Here is a 19,692-nt window from a genome sequence, read left to right as displayed (position 1 = left end):
TTTTTTTTTTTTTTTTTTTTTTCTTCTCCTTCTTCTCCTTCTTCTTCTTCTTCTCTTTTATTTATTCCTTCTTCTTCTTCTTCTTTTTCTTCTCTTCTTCTTCTTCTTCTTCTTGTTGTCCCCTCTACGTCACATACCATGTCATTATTAAATCCTGCCTTTTTTAATACTTTATTTCTTTTTTCTTCTTCTTGTGTAGATACCTCATCTGTGCATACTTGTAGTCTCCTTTTTTCTCCTCCTTTTCTCTCCTTTTTTATCTCCTTATCTGTCTCCTTATCTGTCTCCTTATCTGTCTCCTTATCTGTCTCCTTATCTGTCTCCTTATCTATTATATAACTGTCTCCTTCCCCTATTTTTTCTGTCCTTTTTTTTCTTGGGGGTAATAAGGGAGGAAATCCCCCGCTGCTGCTGTCTATTGTCTCCTCTATAACACTAAGACTACGTCTTGGTTGTTGGTATCCTGCTGCTGCTGCTGCTGCTGCTGCAGCAGCAGCAGCAGCAGCATCTTCAGCATCACTATCTCCTGCTGCTGCTGCTGCTGCTGCTGCTGCTGCTCCTCCCTCCCCTATAGACTCTATATAAGAATATAAATCTTCTGTCTCCTTTTCCTCACGAAGGGAATTCGTGCTGCGCACTAACCGAGGAGACACCTCAACTTGTCCCTCCACTGTAGCACCAACCCCACACATTACAGCAGCAGCAGCAGCAGCAGCAGCAGCAGCAGCAGTAGCAGCAGCAGCAGTAGTTGTTGTTGTTGTTGTAGCAGTAGAGGTAGGAAGGGTTCGTAAGCTGCATCATCTTGGTAGTAGGAGATCAGATACTTTCTGCTGCTGCTGTTGCTGCTGCTGTTGCTGCTGTTGCTGCTGCTGTTGCTGCTGCAGTGCATGCAAGACGTACCAAGCTGGGAGTCGACCTCAACAGACACCTGAAAGGCTGCGCCTTGCAGCACTCGCGGTGTATCGAAGCCAACTGTCAATCGATGTCCTTTTTCTCCCCATTTATGTGTAGCATGCTAACAGCAGCAGCAGCAACAGCAACAGCAGCAGCAGCAGCAGCAGCAGCAGCAGCAGCAACAGCAGATGATGATAATGATGCTGGTATAGGTGTTGAACGCAGCTGTTGTAAGGGCAACGCTGCAGCAGCACTAACAGTACAGACGCAGCTGCAGCAGCAGCAGCAGAAGCAATGGCAGCAGCAGCAGAAGCAGCAGCAGCACCTCTATAACTACAGAACCAGTTGCGCTAGCAGCAGCAGCAGCAACAGCAGCAGCAGCAGCAAAGAATCTAATGTGGTCATCTCTCCCTATCTCTCTGCCCCTAAATCTACAATAAGAAAGATATTTAGCTGCTACTTGTGCTGCTCCTAATAGTGCTGCTGCTGCTGCTGCTGCTGCTGCTGCTGCTGCTGCAGCAACAGCAGCAGCAACTGATTCGTTGATCCGATTACTGTTTACAACTACAGAGGAATTAATCGCCATATATTCTTCCCTCTTTTTTTATTTATTATTTATTATTATATTTATTTTTTTTTCTTTTTTTTTCTTATTTATTATTATTCCTTAACTCCTTCTTGTTATTTATTATACTAAGGAGACAACAAAGGAGACAATAAAAGAAGAAAAAGAATAATAATAATAACTTGCATGCGCACCTGTACCCCTACAGGGGTAAGAGGGACCTCCACAGGATTTTCTGTTGCTCTGTAGTTTGCAGCATCTGGTGACAAATGCGTAACAACGGGGTGTACGTACACCCCAATTGTTAGCAACAAGGAGAGTATCCAAAGGAGAGGGGGGAGGAGAGGAGAAGAGGACGTCCTCCTCTCTTCTGTTGGTTGCTGCATTAGGTCCTCTCTTCTTCCTCTTCTTTAATTGTTTATTTAATAGCAACTTTGCTGCTTTTTGTCCTAGCAGGGGGGAAGCTTATGTGCTCATAAGAAGAAAGTTACCACTGCTTATACGACACACACCGACCATGGCGGTATTCAGGTGTACAGACACCCTAAGCAACAACAAAGAGAGGGAGGTATATACCCTCAGAGGCTAATAACTTAATAATAGCTCTTGTTGAGGTGTATGTACACCTCAATGCGGCTGGTGGCGTACAGGTGGACCGGTGGGTGGCAGTGTAGGTGACGCCCGGTTGGGGAAGTAAAGGGAGAAAGAGAGATGTTGGCAAAATATGTTGTGTGCTTCCTTTCAATTAGTTTATATTTTACTAATTGTTTACTTATAAATGATTTTATAAGGAGCTACCGCCTCTGTAGCAGCCGCTTTGTGTAGAGCCCCGCGCAGCAGCTCCACCGCGGTGTACCCTGCGCGCTACAGCAGAGGGGCTGGTTGGTGTATTTCGTGTTTATTTATTATTGAACTTCGTGAAATTTATATTCATTTATCTCAACAAAAACACAAAATAGGTTAAGGCTGTTCTGTAAGGCGTCAGGTGTACAGACACCTCAGTCTCGGATTCCTCGCGCGCGCGTGCGGCGTTGGTCTGTGCGTACTTGTCTGTTGTTTTCTTCTTATTTTTGCGTTTTGTTTCTATAATTTAATACCTAAAAGGCTATATTTTTAGTTTATCTTTGTATTTTCATCCGCTTTCCACCCTTTCCGACGGTCGCTCGCCGCAGAACCCCCTTCCCTCATCGACTTGCCGTCAAGGTTTCCTTCCTCCCTGTGTCATTTTCTTGCTTTCTACCGCCTTCTACTTCTCCTTTGAGTCTTTTTCACCACGTCTTAGACTCTGTCAACTCGCAGCCTCGGGGCTGCTTCTAGGGGCCCTACAGGTGGGGGCCCCCTCCTCGTTATCTTCTCTCCCTGCATCGTCTCATCGGTGAGTTCGGGCACATTGCAGCAGAACCTGCATACTGTTGCTGTTGTTGCTTATTAACACAATTGCTGCTACTGGAGGTCCTGCTCCTGCTGCAGCAGCAGCAGGAGCAGGTGTAATCTTGTGTCCTCTTGCGGCACCAAGGGCCCCAGCAAGAAAGGCCGAGAGAGCATTCGCCTTCTTTAGCTTTGCTGGTGTTAACTGGCGCGCATGCATTGTATCCTCATTGCTGCTGCTTCTGTAGCAGCAAGAGCATCAACAGCACCAACAGCAGCAGCAGCAGCAGCAGCAAACAGCAGCTGCTGCTTCTAACAGCGCACACGCACACAGAGACCTTGGAGGGGAAGCTTCACGTCCCCCATATGTATATACATATATATGCATGCACATACGTATGCATGTATGCATGCATGCATGCATGCGTGCATATATATACGTACATATATTTATATGCTTTTTTTTCTGTGTTGCAGGGTTTATATTGATTGGGGTGTCTATACACCATAAATTTCTTTGTTTTTCTGTCTATAAGAATGGCAGATAACAAAGGAACAAAGGGCCGTAGTACTGCTGCTGCTGCTGCAGGTCCATCAACAGGATCAACTAGTACATCATCATCATCATCATCATCAGCTGCTGCTGCTGCTGCAGCAGCAGCAGCAGCAGCAGCAGGAGTAGGAGGAGGAGGAGGGAGTAATGTTAGTCATAGATTAGCAGATTTAGGAAGAAGTATTCTTTCTCGTTTCTCTTTTGTACCCCAGACATCCCAATTCGTAGATAAGGGGACCATGACACCACAAGAGTTTATAGATGCAGGGGATCTACTTGTATTCAAATTCCCTACATGGCAATGGTAATTAGGGTTTAATTAGGGTCTAATTATGGTTTAATTAGGGTTTAATTAGGGTTTACGAGGGTTTATGAGGGTTTATTGGGGGGGGTTGGGGGTTTATTAGGGTTTGGGAGGGGTCATGAAGGGGAGGGTTTCCTCTCTAGGGTCTAGGAAACCCTCAGGGGAATTGATGAGGGGTTGTGCTGCTTCTGTTGCTGCTGCTGCTGCTTCTTGTGCTGCTGCTGTTTTGCTGCTTATATTGCATGGTTGGGGTGTATAGGCACCTCAGGTAAATTTTTGTGTTATTTTGGGGTGTATGTACACCTCAGGGAGCCAGCAGTAGGCAAAAGGGTAAACAGTTGGCTACCGCCAGATAAACAATTTCTTGTTACAAGAGGAGTTGCATGCCATAGAAGAGTACGAGATATAGAGGCCTCCCTTAACTCCGAGGTAATAATTATTAGGGTTTAGGGTTTAGGGTCTAGGGTTTAGGGTTTAGGGTTTGGAGGTTCCTGGAGGGAAAGGGGAAGGGTTTTGTATGTAATAGTTCAAAAAAGCACAGGATGTATACCATTATACGAAGGCCGCATAGTGTAAGATCTTTGTCTAGGGTTTAGGGTTTAGGGTTTAGGGTTTAGGGTTTGTGTGTTACTTGGTGTAGGCCAGAGAGGATGCAGAGGGTTGGGTATTGCCTATAGATGCAGACCCTGATGAACTGCAGAGCGAGCCAGCGGTTTCGTTGGGGGAGTCGCCAGATAGGCAAACCTCACGAGAGGTCTCAGCAGGTAAATTAGGGTTTAGGGTTTAGGGTTTAGGGTTTAGGGTTTGGGATTGTAGGGTTGTTTGTTAGGGTTAATAAAACGTAACTTACTGCTGAGGGCTTGGGGCGAAGATTTAGGGTTTAGGGATAAGGGTTTAGAGGCAAGAGTCTTGGGTATAGAGGCAAGGGTTTAGGGTTTAGGGTTTAGGGTTTAGGCCTGTGATTTCTGTGCCTCAGCCGATGGTCTCTCTCTTCTTCCCGATTCAGGGGTGAGGGTGGTTTGATGGAGGTTTGCATTTATTGGCGGTTTAGGGTTTGGAGTTTAGGGTTTAGGGTTTAGGGTTTGCAGGATGAGAGTGTGAGCTCGCAGGGTGGCGCTTTGCCAGACTTAAAGAATCTAAGGGACCTGGACAGTCTTCTCTGCGAGGCGAGTCTAAACCCTAAACCCTAAACCCTCATTTAGGGTCGCGGATCCTCGTAGACCCTAAACCCTTTTTTATTCATAAGTCTTACCGTAGAAGTAATGCAATAAATAAGGCATTAGGTGAAGGGTTTGGTTGTTATGGAGGAGAGAATTCTTTGACGCCAGGGAAATTAGGGTTTAGGGTTTAGGGTTTAGGGTTTGGGGTTGTTGGGTGCAGGATGATCCAGCGTGTGCGGATTCCTCAACATCGTATTTCGTCCGCCAAGCTCCCGATGCTGGTACGAAAGTTATGGATTTGCTGGTTAGGGTTTAGGGTTTAGCGGATGGGTTTAGGGTCTAGGGTCTAACGAATAGGGTTTAGGGTTTAGGGTTTAGGGGTTTGTGTGGTGCAGACGTGCTGAGTGTACGGACGTATGACCTCAGCATTACTTATGACAAATACTTCCAGACGCCGCGGCTTTGGTTGTTTGGGTATAATGAGGTGTGGAGGGTTTAGGGTTTAGGGTTTAGGGTTTAGAGGGGCATGTGCACAGGGAGACACCGACAGACAGACCTAGACAGGCAGAGAAGCCACAGAGGAAGGCAGGAGAAAGCAAGAGAGGAGACTCGCAGTCATTCGTCATTCTAATTTCTGCCGGCGTCAGCCAATGAGGGTTTAGGGTTTAGGGTTTAGGGTTTAGGGTTTGTGTACAGAGCGGCACCCCATTGACTCCTGCGGAAATCTTTGAAGATATACTCACGGACTATGCGGCTAAGACAGTGACTGTAGACCCTCATCCTTGCACGGGAGTCCCTACGGCCTCTATTCATCCTTGCAAGTAAGGGTTTAGGGTTTACGGAACCCTAGGGTTTAAGGAGCTAGCGGTTGCCGGTGTGCCTGTTGGCGTTTGGGCTTGCGGGGCAAAGAGTAGGGAAGAGGGTTTAGGGTTTAGAGCATTGTGTCAGGGTTTAGGATGCAGATAAAGTACTAGAGATGGACATGAGGGAGGAGATTAGGGTTTAGGGTTTAGGGTTTGGGGTTTGTTTTCAGGCACGCACAAGTGATGAAGAAGGTTGTTGATCATTGGCGTTCTCAAGGCGTCGAGCCTCGGTGAGGAAAGAGAGGGTTTATTGTTTATTTAAGGGTTTAGGGTTAGTGAGGGTTTAGGGTTTAGGGTTTAGGGTCTAGGGGATATATGCGGTGTCTGTTGCCCTATGGTCTGTGGCCTTCTCCCCCTTCATGGCGCTGCTTTCTTGTTACTTGCTACATCTTCTTTTGCTGCTGTTGCTACTGCTACTGCTGCTGCTGCTGCTGCTGCTGCTGCTGCTGCTGATTCAGGCCGGACTTGGCGTTAATAGTGTTGCTCAAATTTATTTCGAGCGTCGTCCCAACAATTGACTACGACTTTACGATGGATATAGACATGGGCTTATGTGGCCCACAGACAAGCAAACAGCAGCCCTAAATGCATGCATGCATGCATGCATGGATGAAGCCGTAAATGCATGCATGTATGCATGTGCATGCATGCATGTGCATGCATGCATGCGTACTGCGTTCTTGCCTCTTTCTGTTGCACCTGTGGCAAATTATCGATCCTTTGGGGCCCCTTCAATTCTCTATGCCACACGGAAGTCCGCCTCCACACACAACTCCTTAGCCCTCGCGTAAGAAGAATGGGGGCCCCAGGGGTAGGGGTACCTTGGCACCTAAGGGGACCCTAAGAGGAGGGCCCTTTGGGGGCCCCCAGGCCTTCGCGAGGGTTCAGCGGTTTCCCACGCAAAGAGTGTTGGGTGCCGTTTGGGTGCTCCCCATTCCTCGTGGGCGGCGCCCCAGGGGGCCCACTTGGGGGGGCCCCCGTTCATTATTGCCCGAGGGATAAGTGAACCTCCATGGGGGAGGGGCCCGTATACCCTTTGGGGCCCCCTTGGTGGGTTAAAGTACCTCTTTCAATTTCTGTACTCGTCCGTAGCGAAGCAGACAGCGGAGGCGTGAGGAGGAAAGCGTTTTTGTTTGTCTGTAGATCTTTTCTTTTTTCTTTTTTTTTTGCAGTTTTAACATCGCCTCTGCTGAATAACTATATTATATCTGTATTACCTCTATAACAACACATTGGTCTGCTGCTGCTGCATTTGCATGCATTCCTCTTAAGACAGAGTGTCTTCCCATCGCTGCATGCGCTGGTGTGCCTAGTAGCAGCACCGCACCGATCCTGTTGCAGGCAAGAATAGCAGACTAGTAGTATAAGCAATTGCCTCCATTTGTTATTTTTTATTGTTTGTTGTACTTTATATTGCGCTGCTAGATAACATAAATAAACATTGTATACCCCTACAGCTTTTTTCTCCCGCTATACTGCTGCGTCTAGTGCATATATATGCCCCTGGGTGTACGGATGCGCATGCACCTGTACACCTCAACAGTACCAGCAGCAGCAGCAGCAACAAAAGGAAAAATAACGATTTATAGGGTCTGGAGTTCATAGAGAGAACGGCGGCCTCTGTACACGAGGATGCGTCAGACAGACAGCAGCCACGAGGAAAGAAGAAGAAAAGAAAATCCAGACTCTTAATTAATATATAAGCTACAGACAGTATATAATTCACAAAAGAATATCCTATTACTGTCTGCATGCACCATAGAAATAAACAATTCAATTTATTTCCTCCTTCAATACAATAATAACAACAACCCCACCACCACTTGCTGCTGCCCCAACTATTAAGCAGCAGCACCTGGCGTGCTGCTGTATGCCTGAAAACTCTTCGTGGGCCGTGGTGCTGCAAATGCACAATTGCATCACAGCAGCAGCAGCTGCTGCTGCTGCTGCTGCTGCTGCTGATGCTGCTGATGTTGCTGCTGCTGTACCAGCAACTCCTTCCTGCGACGGTCCTTCCGTGCGCACTATGTGGCTGCAGCACCATGAGCTACCAAGACCCAACGTATTTTTTCTTATTTAATTTAATTTTTTGCTTCCTTTATGCTGAGGAGCAGAGGAGGAAGCAGCACAAGTTGGCATATCCTCCATCTCTGTTCTTTGTGTCTTCTCTCTACGGCGGATGTTTGTTGTTTCCTCAATAACTGGTGTTGCTTCAGGCCTATACACCACCATAAACACACAAACCCTAAACCCTAAATCATCAATGTCTGCTCCGCTGTCTATACACAGCAAGTGCTTCCCTCCACCTCTACCCCAGTCACGCAGCAAGCACTACACAAACAGGCGCCTTAAATGCATGCAGGAGCAGCACGGGCAGGCATATACACTGTATGCAAACACATACATACACACGGAGCGCTACAGCTTGTCCACAACTGCATGCACAATATGTGTATATGCTGTCCGTACATAAAAACAGAAACAACGCAAATACTCACAGCATATAAGGCAATACACGTACATAGAGGCAACTCGTGCACTGCTACAGCAAGCACAGAGGTATATTATATCCAATCAGGTGTACACTACTCCAATAGAGTAGGAAGGGGCGGGAGGAAGGGAAGAAAAAGGACTGACCTCAGGCTCAGCATCAAGACGGCAAGGGTGAAGAGGAGGATGTGCGTCAAGTTTATGTCGAAAGTCTTCTGCAGCAACAACAGCAGCAACAGCAACAGCAAGATATCAACAGAAAAAACAGCGCTTTCTTCGCCTACTTCCTCTCCGCAACCCTGCACCCTCAACGTGTTTCCCTACAGTATACATATATCTATGCAGCAGCATCTTATGCCCATCAGCAACTCTTAAGAGCAGCAGCGTCCTTCACGTGCATGCAGCCTACTGCCGACGGGACGCAGGGAACTAAAAGTATAAACATTTGCTCAGCTCCCAATCCAGACTAAGACCCGCCTTAAACCCTCGAACTATCTAAACCCTAAGCCCGAAACCCTAGAACCTACCTTGAAGGGGAACAGCTTCTGGAGGACGAAGCCGACGCGCCAGGAGCTGAATCTCTTGTCTTGAGCAACATTCCATAGTTCGCCGAACATATATAGAGAGAGTGCAGACACTAACATAGCAAACAAGCCAAGAATGGCCGCTGAAACGCACACAAAAATCATCAGACTGCAGAGCAATTAGGTTGATGATGGTTGAATGCTGCATTGCAAATTCAGGCGTGCGTCTGGCCTAATTTGCTTCTGTACAACAAATGTACAACACATTAACATATTTTATTATTTTTGTTATTAAGCTCTAATTCTCACCATCTAAGAAGCGAGACGGCTGCACGGATGACCCCATCTTGAGCTAAAACCCAAAAGATCTCGGCGGGCGGCTGCCGCCTCTAACGTGAGGAAACAAGGGGGAATAAGGCAAACAGAGAGAAGTAATTGTTCAATAAATGATTATAATTGAGGGATCAAATGTGTTCCTCACTGAATTTCGCCTGTCTCATGCTCATTTCACCTGCTTTTGCTCCCTGCACACTGCACATGCACAGCAGCAGCCGGAACCGTTCTATGCAGGCTGCAGGGCTTCCCACCTCACCACCCCCAGCCCAGCCCGGGGTCTACTACCCTCCACCCAAGAGGGGCCCCCGTCAGCAGCTCTGCTGTTGGGTGTCTACCTGGTCTGGAACTTCTTGAAACTGGAATTGTTATCTGTAGGAATGGCTTCACTGCACCGCATGCACTTCCAGTGAAAGTTCGAGCGGGCGGACGTTGGGGAAGGGAGGAAGAGGGGCCCCCTCCAGGTGTCTCGCGATTGCCTCGATATCCCTGAGTCTCTGTTTTTCATGTTAATTTCTTTAGCTGCTTCGTTCAAATAATGAAGAGCTGCATCAGGGGCCCCCGAACTCCCCCCCCCTTTGGTTCCAGAAGCCTCCTGCAAGTCAACTGCAGTTACACAGGGGACCCGCCGCTGTTTTCTCCATTATTTATCCTAGTTGTCTATTTATTCGTTTCATTTGGAGTCTTTTAACTCCGCTTAGTACCCACCCAACCTCACCCTTCCGCCCCCATCCGGCTGTTAGGCAAAACGCGGCAAAATGCCAGTTGCCACAGCAGCAGCAGCAGCAGTTCCTCCCGCCAGCAAAGGGCCCCTGTCCATTGCACCCCAGAAAATATTGGAGGAGGCTGGTCAGGGCCTTCATGAAGGTGCAGCAATGGGTCTCACAGACCCAAATGACGGGGGGCCTCTTCTAGGCGAGGAGGCTGCTGGTGAAGGCGGTTTGTCTTTTGGTTCTCCTTCCTCAGGTTCCGCTAAGGAGAACGAAGATGGGCAAAAAGAGTCTGAAAACAACGAAGCCATGAAGAAGCCGCAGCAGCGAAAGCGATTTGTTCCCGCGGCCCTCTCAGCCCAACGCACTTTAGGGTCTGCTCGCCTCGCTTTTGCTGCACCTGGTACCGCAGCAGCAGCAACAACAGGAACAACAGCAACAGCAGCAAGAGCTGCATCAGGACCAAGAAGGGATGCTCGCAGGAGTGGATTTGAAAGAGCAAGACAATCCCTCCTTGCAGCAGGGGCTGTTCAGAAGTTGAAGGAAGTTGTTGCAGGTACAGCTCCCATCAACCCCAGCCGCGTAACTCCTCAGCCACAAGACGCACGCACAATACCAATAACAGCAGCAGCAGCAGCAATAGGAACACCTGCATCAGTTCTTGCTGCAACTCCAGCAGAACCAGCAGCACCGCCTGCAAATGCAGCAGCTGCTGCTGCTGCAGACACTGCAAACACAGCAGGAGCTACTGCTGCAGACACTGCAAATGCAGCAAAAGATACTGCTTCTGACACTGCAAGTTCAGCAGCAGCTACTGTTGCGGACGCTGCAAATGCAGCAGGAGCTACGGCTGCTGCAGACACTGGAAATGCAGCAGCAGTAGTTGCTGCTGTAGACAGTGAAGCAGCAGCAACTATGCCAGAAGAGAGGCGAGAGGAGCCTCCTGATGTCGGTGATAAGGCGGCTGTGCAGCAGGGAGAGACAGAGAACGTATTTCTGTCTCATTATAGTCCAGGCAGCTATGCTACCCGCCGTCAATCATATTTACCATCAAACTTTTCTTCTCCTCTGCTGCTTCTGTCCCCTAGAGCCTCTGCAGCAGCAGACTCCGCAGCAGCAGGGCAGTCAATACTGTTGTCGCCAACAAGCAGCAGGAGGAGAAACCTCCTCAGCACCCCGTCAGAGGACAAGGCAAATAGAGAGGGGCATTTCGTTTCTATATGGACGTCCGATGGTGCTGGTGCTGCTGCTGCTGCTGCTGATGCAGCAGCAGCAGCAACGGAAACAAGTGCAGGAAGTGCCATACGGGACCCAACAGCAGAAGCGCCAGAGCCAAAAGGAGCAGTCATGACTGCTGCAGCAGTGGCAGGAAGGGACGGACGAGCAGCGCCAGCAGCTCCAGCAGCAACAACACCTGCTGCTGCTGCTGCAACACCTGCCGCAACAGCAACAGCACCCAGTGCTGCTTCTAATGGAGCTCTGTCAGCTGCAAGGGAGAGTGGTCAAGTTGAGCCACGTGTTCGAGGAGCTACCGGCCAAAGAGAAGAGGGGGCAGCAAGTAAGCGCCGCCGTGTGGGTCCCCCAGCTGGTTCCAGTGCTTCTGCTGCTGCTGCTGCTGCTCGTCGCTTTTGGCTCAGCTCTCAGGAGTACCGGAAAGAGCAGCGGCCGCCGCAACAGCAGCAACAGCAGCCAGGGAGAGCTGGCAAACAGCCTGTGGCTGCATCTCCCCCTCCTGAAGGCGGTGCACCTTCAGCTAATGCTGAGGTTGCTGTCAGTTCACCTGAGGAGGAGGAGTATCGAGGAGGTGGTGCAGCAGGCAGAGAAGCAGCAGCAGCAGTTGCTGCCCCAACACCAGCTGCTGCGGCGTCGCCCCATGTGGCCATTGCCACCGATCAGACAAGAGCAAACCGCAGCAACACCAGCAACGGCCCACCGCTAGGCCTGGGCAGCAGCAGCAGCAATTTCGACCTTCGCGCGCTGAGGGAAGAGTGCTACAGAGGGGACGTGGGGCCTCTGCTGCAGTCCGTAACATCATTGTCTTCGGGGCGGAGGAGCTTGCGCAGTCGCCGCAGCAAAAGTCCATTAAGAACTGGTGCCTCTGTTGCTGCTCGTTCTGCTTCACCTGCTGCTGCTGCTGCTGCATCCCGTGCAACGAGGGCCACAGAGGCAGCAGCTGCCACGCCGGCTTCAGGTGATGAGGAACAGCAACAATTGTCTCCACGATCACGAGCCCATCAGCAGCTGTCCCCTTTGTTGGTGCATGGGCAACGACTGCAGCAGCAGCAAGAGCTGCGTTCACCGCTGCTTCTGTACCAGAAGTTGCAGCAGCAGCAGCTGGAGCAGCAACAATCTGATGATGAGCAGCAAACCGACAAGCAGGTTGGCTTCCCGCCCGTTGTTGCTGTAGAAGGAGCCCCTAGGCCCTCCCCAGAAGTCTTTGCCACTCACAGAGCTGCAGGAGTCTCCAGCCCAGGTATGTCTCCTGCTGCTTCTGCTTCGCGAGCACGTGCTTCTGTGGCTGCACGTGCTGTGGCAGCAGGAGACAAGGAGGCTCCCGCAGTCTCACACAGCAGCAGCAGCAGCAGCAGCAACAACACCAGTAGCGTTCTTAGCACCTCCAGGAACACGGGAGTCACATCTTTTGCTGCTGGACTGCAGAGACGGCCACAGCAGCAGCAGCAGCTTACGTCCGACAAGCCCGAAGCACGCCGTGTGCAGGCCCGAGAGACACCGCAGGCAGCGGCAGTCACGGCAGCAAAAGCAGCATCATTAAAAGCCACAACACCAGGGCCAGCAACGGCAACAACAGCAGAACCTACACCAGCGGCAGCGAGTACGGCTGCAGCAACAACAGCAACAGGAGCAGCAGCAGCAGGAGTAGCAGGGCCAACTGGAACAATGGAGCTCGATGGTGCCAGGAGGGGGCCAACCCCTGCAACACAAGAACCTACGGAGATCGGAGCAGCACGTGCAGCAACGGCTGCTTCTGAAGTGCTGCCTCCCCTTTCACCTTCACGAGAGTATTCATTTGATGTCCCTCGAGCCCCACCGGCGTCTCCGTGCAGTTTGAATCAATCTCCAATTAGACGGGTGCATCAGTGGCAGCAGGAACAGCAGCAGCTGGAACCACAGCTGCAGCAGCAACAACAACAACAGCAACGACCGCAGTTGCAACGTCACCACCAGCAGCGTCTTCCCACTGACGAGATGCAGCATGAGGAGTCAACTGGAGAGACACCTGAGCACTTGGAGCTCCAGCGCCAGCAGGAACGGTACAGGGAAGCAGCAGAGCAACCAGGACAGCAACAGGACCACCCCCAACAGCAGCAGCAAGAAGAACAGCAAGACAAGCAGCAACAAAACAGCAAACAGCAAGAGCTGCTGCATCAAGGGATGGGAGCTGATAGGGGGCGCGGAGATGAACAGCAGCAGCAGAAGCAACAGGCCATGCAGCAGCAGGCAGCAGCAACAAGCTTGACACCTCCAGCAGAACCACGTGGAAGCGACACGCCTTCCTCATGTCGTAGGAGTCCGAGGCAGAGCGCCTCTACTGCAGCAGCGCCTCCCCAGCTAGCTGCTGCATATGAACAACGGCTTCAGCACCACCAACCACAGCAGCAGCAACAGCCACAGCAGCAGCAGCAGGGTGGAGCAGTAGTTCTGGGGTCTCCGTTGAGGTCTTCCCGACCCGCTTCTCCTGTCAGTGCAGAGGCGGCTGTCGAGCTCCAGGTGCCTCTGCTTGGGCAGCCTCCCAACAGCAACAGCAGCAGCAGCAGCACGAGCAACAGTGCAACCTCAAGCACCTGCACTGCCAGCAGCAGCAGCAGTTCCAGCCTTCTCACTGACGCCACAGCTTTGACAGCTGTGGAGGGACAGCAGCCAGCAGCCAAACGAGGAACTCAAGTGGCCGAAGTGCAGCAGCAGCGGCCCCAGCAACAACATCTACAGCAGCAACAGTTACAGCAGCCGCGGCAACAGCAGCAGCTTCTGAGCGAGGCAGGAGACCCTGCGTCTCCGAGGGGCACCTCAACCAGTTTGCGCATTCCATCAGGAGAAGGCTCACGCTGCCTCGTATCTTCTCTAGGGGGTCCTGCCGCTGCAGAGGCAGACACTCAACAGCAGCCGCATCAGCAGCAGCAGAGGAATGGCAGTTTGTCGTCTGTTGGGCCTGTCGGGGTCTCGTCTCAGCGCAACAGTACGCGCATTGATGGATCGTCGGCCCGTTTTGAGGGGTCGTTAAGGGAACAACCAGAGAATACAATGTCTTCCCCTAGACCAGAATGGAGTGGTCTGCTGTCATCTCCCTCCAGAAGCCCCTCGAAACTCGTGCAGCAGCAGCAAGAGCAGCAGCAGCAAGAGCAGCACCATCAAGAGCAGGACCATCAAGAGCAGCGGCATTGTACTGTCTCGGAGGCGCCTTCAGAAGGCCGCCGGCATTCAACTGCGAGCAGTTCCCGCAAGAGGTCTCGGCGCAGCTCTACCCTTCACAGCAACAGCGGCGGCAGCAGCAGCCCGTGGTCTTCTGTAGCTGCAGCAATAGCCCACAAGGGTCGGCGAGCTGCATCGGCAGGCTGGCGTCGGCTGTATTCATCTGCGCGACGGCAGTTCTCTCGGTTGTCTGTTAAGGCTTTGCGGTTAGCAGACACTTTTGCTGTCTCTGCGCTGCTGTCTGCTGTGGGTCCGCTCAACCCTGAGCTAATAGAAACCCTCTCTTGTCTGCTGCCTCCCGCATTCACAAAGCTGCCGGATTTGGCTCGAGCAGCGGTAAGCGCACAGAAATGCACATTAATCATAAACCCAAACACATGCACAGAACAGCATGCATCTGCTGCAGTACATACACACATTTGTAGAGGATCGATACCAATGGAGTTAATAATACGGACTTGTTGGACACAAAGTAGACGGCTCAGTGAAGGGATTCATAAGTTTGTAGGGAAGCACAAACACTCAAGACGGCAAACATCGAAACATATTGCGGCACACACAAGCACAAAGCCCAAACGCAAACCCTAAACCCTAGTCGCGAGCACTTAGTCAAGGGCGAAGGCAGTCGCTGTGTGCTTGGGCCAGCGCACAGCCAGAGCCACCGCCCCTAACAGGAGCCGTTAGGGCTTACTAGAGCAACGGACCCTTCTTCGAGCCTCCATCAATGTTCAGGGCCTATGGTGCGTTTGTTTGCTGCAGCTGGGTGCCTGTGAAGTGCGCCGAAGCGACCCCTGCAGTATCATATCGAGACGAATCCTTGCAGGGAGCCCGTCACCGGAGGAGGCTCAGGTCCGCTGCGATTGCTGCTGATGATGGTAGAGTAGCGGCTCGTATTTGCGAAAGGGACACTGGGGAGTGGGAGGAGGTATATGGCGTGGGACTTGGGCTTTAGGGCTTAAGGTTAAGTGTTTGTCGTGCTGCAGGAAGCGCTGCAAGACGCGGCAGCTGCCGAGTGCCGGGGGGACGTGGGGAGTGTAGAGTGGACAATTGTGCAACTCGCGGCGCCGAGTAAGCTTGTGGTTTCCGTTTACGACTATCTTATACTTGTTGGAGGATCATCGAGTCCCTGGTGTTGCTCCTCCTGCTGCAGCAGCCTCTCTTCTTCTGCCTGAGCTGCGCTGGTGTGTTGCTGTGTCTGCGGCGTCTGTTGTGTCTTCAGCTATCATCTATGGCCTCGACGTACTGACAGCACAGGAGGTGGCTTCTCCGGACTCCCAGGGTCGCCCCCCTGTTGTGACTCCTTCAGGGGCTTCCGGGGGCTCGCAGGGCCCCCCCTTCTTTGTAGAAGGTTTGCGCGCCAAGCCTGCAGTGGACGGCAGTCTTGAGCTGAGCGAAGCGGAGAGTGCGTTGGGAAGGGGATGAGCTGAACAGGAAACGGAACTCTGTTTGGGCTTATCTGCACTTGAGTAGACACACAGCGGCACCTCTCACTTGTTTTGTCACTGGTTGCAAATGCACATGTTCCACCTGCTATAGTACTTCATATATGCCAGCATCACGCATGTTCGGCTGCACAGATGTTGCTACAGTTGCTCGTGCACATTCGCTTTCGGGTGTATGTGCTGCAGCTCCGGGTTGGGTGACGGTGTTGGGCTGCGGGGATCGTCTGCGTGCTCATCACAATTATTTTTCTGTGGATGTTCGGGGCCTTGCTTTGACGCATCTGCGTTTGGGGGTGCGGCGTTTCGCGGGCTCCACGGCTTTGGATTCCTCCTCTGGTTTTGAGTGCGCCGGGGCCTGTGTTCGTACGGCAGTGCTGCGCCTAAGGGTATACGGACAGGCTGCCTTGGGGGTGCCACCGAGCGCCCCAGAAGAAGATTTCAGAACGCAGGCTGAGCAGGAGCAGCAGCAGTGGCACTCAAGAGGCTTGCACGAACTGACGAATTTGCTGCAGGGAGCTGCCGTTATTTCAGGGCCACAGTCAGGTGTATGGGCATCTCAAATGAGGCAAGAACTGCTAATGATGAGGAATTTCGGGGACCCAGATAACAGATGGTGAGGATGGTTTGCTGGAGTTTGATGCTGCAAGGTGCATCATCACATAACTCTGCATAGCCGCGGGTTCTAGGAACAGCTAGCATTGTGCCTTGATCCCCTTGCTTGTGCTTGTGGAGACTTTGTTGGAAACTTGCCATTTGGGTGAAGATTCTCGTGACCCGTGGAGCAACTTTATTTTACATACTGCTGCAATCCGTCTCAGGGTATTGCCTATGTCAGCGATTTGTTGCTTTTTGGCAGGCGCAGCAACTGCAGGAGCCGCAGCAGCACCAGCAGTGCGTTTGCTGCTTTAGGTATTGGCAATAAGACCACCGAGTCTGAGGGAAAACAGGGGGCTGCTGAGGTGTGGGTTGTGCGACTAACCGCTCGGAGTCATCCGAAGTACGCCGAGCTGCGGCGGTTCTGTTCGCAAGACAATGGAAGCGAAGAGGAAACCCTCACCACCTACGAAATCCAATGCACAGAAGCGCCAGACGAGGTGCGCTTTATCAAGGGTTTTGCGCTGCTTACGACTTAGGGTTCACTAGGGTTTAGGGTCTAGTAGCTTTTGGCGTATACTAGGTTTCGTGGCTTAGTGGGCTTTGACGTTTGCAAGGGTTTATGATTCACCGCTGTCAAGGGTTCACTGGGGCTCAAGGGTTTGTTGGATATTAGATTTTGTTGGGGTTGGTGTTGTGTAGGGTCTAAATGTTACTGGGGTTTACGAGGACTTAGGATTTGCGGGGTTTACTTGAGAGTTTGAGGTTTATCTCGAACGGCACTGGGTTTTAGGGCATAGGTTTTAGGGCTACGGCTGCTCCTCTCAAAGAAGCTGCGGATTCGAGGTCCTGCAAGCGACACACATGTTGCTTTTTCTGTTAAATTTGTTTGGACACTGTCTGTATAGTTGCTGCGGCTGTCGCTGCCAGAAGAAATAAAAGGAGGCGAAGCGTTTGAAGCCCTGCGTTGGCGGACTTTGGCAACTGCAACTTTTGCGCCCCACCAAGATGAAGCGATCCTCGAAGTAAGCAAGGCTGCGCTTGATTCGTCCTTCTGTCCTCCCTTTATTCTTCTCTTTCGGTTGTTCCTGACTGTATTTGGCTCTGCTTCCCATCCTCCTCGGTGCGACGTTGCGATTCTGTGTCTCCGTCTCCTCCTCGTTTGATCCGTCCTGGTGGCCCGCTTCGGTCTGTGTTGGGTCGTGGTGTATGTACAGTTCCTGGAGAGCGCCGATAGCAAGGAAAATGGAGTCCTAAGAGCAGCAACGCATGTACGGATCATCTGCTCCCGGGGTGGTGACTTGAGGGGCCTGGTTTTATGGGGATTCCCTGCGGAAACATTTTAGGGTGTTTCATGAGCTCCAGTGCAATCAAGTTTTCTTTTTTGTTTCGTTTAACCCAAGAACACTCGGGACGTCGGCAGCCGGTTCCGGCTGAAGGCTGAGCATTATTGGATCGAAAGGCAGCAGAACAGCCTGTAGGAGGCATAGACTGACACTGAACAGAACTAGGCACTCCTAACCAGGCACTGCTGGTAGTTCTGTTAGTTCGAACGATACATCGCCTAGCCAAGCAATGAATGGCTCCTGCAGAAGCTTGGACAGGCGTCGCTGCTTGCTGCTGCGACAGTTCTTGTTCTTGCTGCTGCTGCAACTGTTGCTACTAGTGTGGAACCGCCTCTTTTGTTGCTACTGCGCATGCTTTCGTTGCTGCTGCTAACAAAGGTTTGTAGCCTAACTGGCTCGACGGGCTGCATGCTTAGCATGGAACGGCAACAAGTCCGTCATTGGCTGGCATTCTCAGTCTGAGGATTGCTCCGAATCTGAATTGATGTACAGTTGCTCTCACTTTTCAAGCTGTGGTGAAGGCTCAGCCACGACAGCAGCACTGGATGTAGAGGCCGTTCGGCCAAAAAAATGTGTAATGTCTCAGGTCCTCGATATGAGAGCAGTACTTAAGTAAATCCACAGCAGCAGCGGCAGCAGTCGCCATCGGGCATTAACAAGGCGCACACGAATGGAAACTCGGCAGACTCTGGATCTGAGCCACTCCTTTGCCGGCCTATATTACAAACAGTCCGTTTAATATCGAAGTTGCTATTGTATAGAGGCAGCAAGCCTTGCTTAGCACTTATACTGTCCACAAGTATTGCAATAAGAGGCAGTAGTGAACGTCCCACAGAATCTGCATCGCTTGCTGCGTCCCAGTGTCTGTGCTTTTTCGGTGAAAGAGCCCCTCTCCTCCTTTCCGTTTTATTTGTGTGGGGTGAATAAGGAAAAAACAAATAGCACTGCTGGCTGGGGGACAGACCGTTCGTTGAATGATCTGTGTGACGTTCTGTGAGCTTTGAGCAGGAGCTAGGTTTTCAGTAGCCTCGGCAGTCAACTTGTTGTCCAGGTGCTGGGTATGTCTCCGCACGAACACGACGCGACGGGAGCAGCGAGGGCAGCCGAAGGTTGCCTAGGCTGCATTACACAGGAAGGAATTACAAGGCTATACAGCCATAATCAAGGCCGACATTGGCACACGAGTACATGTGCTGATTGTGCGAGGTGGCGAATGTGGCACGTGCAGCATTGTCTGTTTGATGTTGTCCATTCTCTCAGCAGTCGGTGCATGGACCCCTCCGCACCAGGCTCCAGTAAGTACACGGTATGTATATAGAAGTTCTCTACAATTGTCTACTGTTGTTGTAAGTACAGCTAAGAATGCTTGTTTGTGCTTGTGTATGGGCATGTCCTGAACCCTGAAATGCAGCAACGTCCGTTGCAACTCTTGACAGGCCAGCTCCTCTCCCCGCGCAGACACGTGGTTAGGCGGCTGAGGCCAAGACTAAAAAGGGGAGTCAGTTGCTTTAAGATACTACAATACTGAATATTTTGGCCCGATAGCAACTCAAAATTGCCCTCAGATGTGTCCCAGGACCCTCGTTACTCCATCTGTCAAAATGGAGCGGCGATGGTCTTGAATGCGACCAGGTAGTACAACATGCTTTCAGATGTTAAGAGCGTTCAGCAAGCAAGTAATCAAATATATGTTTCATGCAACACATGTTTAATGTCTCAGACAAACCGGAAAGGGGCGTGAGTTCCCTCGTCGAAGTTGCAGGACGAGATTGCACGTTCAGACTGAACAACAGTGTGAGGCTTCTCCAATCTCCAGGGGGAACCCGTGCCACGTTCCCATCATATTCGCATAAAGAAAATGAGGTTTGCTTTGGAAAATGTGTAATTACGGTCGATTCTGCGTAACCTACGTCGTTGAACAGAGAAAGAACGCGTGCCTCAGCAGCAGCCACAACTTCGCTGGTTATGGAAGCTGAACAGACAGAAAGGTTGCAGCGACTTTTCGATTGTGTTTGCCTGTCGAGTGAGTTTTTGCTCCATAATGAATTAAATATGCATGCGTGCCCCTGTCTTAACCTGAAACTCCCTTCACTTTCCTCAACTTGTTGAATCAGCTTC

The 19,692-nt window shown here is 51.1% G+C and overlaps 3 protein-coding genes across 3 annotated transcripts; 2 read left to right on the top strand and 1 right to left on the bottom strand.

The window, feature by feature from the left end:
* Window positions 1-3,364: 3,364 nt before the first annotated feature.
* Window positions 3,365-6,292, top strand: EMWEY_00007280 (autophagocytosis associated protein, putative; the record flags this gene model as incomplete). The annotated part of the gene is made up of 10 exons (XM_013478437.1): window positions 3,365-3,529; window positions 3,944-3,952; window positions 4,325-4,448; window positions 4,661-4,692; window positions 4,773-4,781; window positions 5,065-5,125; window positions 5,240-5,328; window positions 5,541-5,665; window positions 5,878-5,937; window positions 6,166-6,292. The coding sequence occupies 10 exons, from the start codon at window positions 3,365-3,367 to the stop codon at window positions 6,290-6,292; spliced, it is 801 nt and encodes a 266-aa protein (XP_013333891.1).
* Window positions 6,293-7,783: 1,491 nt separating this feature from the next.
* On the bottom strand, window positions 7,784-9,067 carry EMWEY_00007270 (hypothetical protein, conserved; the record flags this gene model as incomplete). Its single annotated transcript, XM_013478436.1, has 4 exons — window positions 7,784-7,925; window positions 8,345-8,412; window positions 8,725-8,864; window positions 9,031-9,067. The coding sequence occupies 4 exons, from the start codon at window positions 9,065-9,067 to the stop codon at window positions 7,784-7,786; spliced, it is 387 nt and encodes a 128-aa protein (XP_013333890.1).
* A 745-nt stretch (window positions 9,068-9,812) lies between these two features.
* On the top strand, window positions 9,813-16,984 carry EMWEY_00007260 (hypothetical protein, conserved; the record flags this gene model as incomplete). Its single annotated transcript, XM_013478435.1, has 7 exons — window positions 9,813-14,528; window positions 14,952-15,041; window positions 15,176-15,260; window positions 15,412-15,594; window positions 15,821-16,247; window positions 16,491-16,728; window positions 16,931-16,984. 7 exons carry the CDS (start codon window positions 9,813-9,815, stop codon window positions 16,982-16,984), a joined length of 5,793 nt encoding a protein of 1,930 aa, XP_013333889.1.
* Between the last annotated feature and the right edge of the window lie 2,708 nt (window positions 16,985-19,692).

Source organism: Eimeria maxima, genomic scaffold (assembly GCF_000499605.1).
Source record: "Eimeria maxima Weybridge genomic scaffold, Emw_scaff43, whole genome shotgun sequence".
NCBI classification, from domain to species: domain Eukaryota; phylum Apicomplexa; class Conoidasida; order Eucoccidiorida; family Eimeriidae; genus Eimeria; species Eimeria maxima.
Note: the sequence above shows the minus strand (reverse complement) of the source record. Positions and strands in the feature narration are given on the sequence as shown.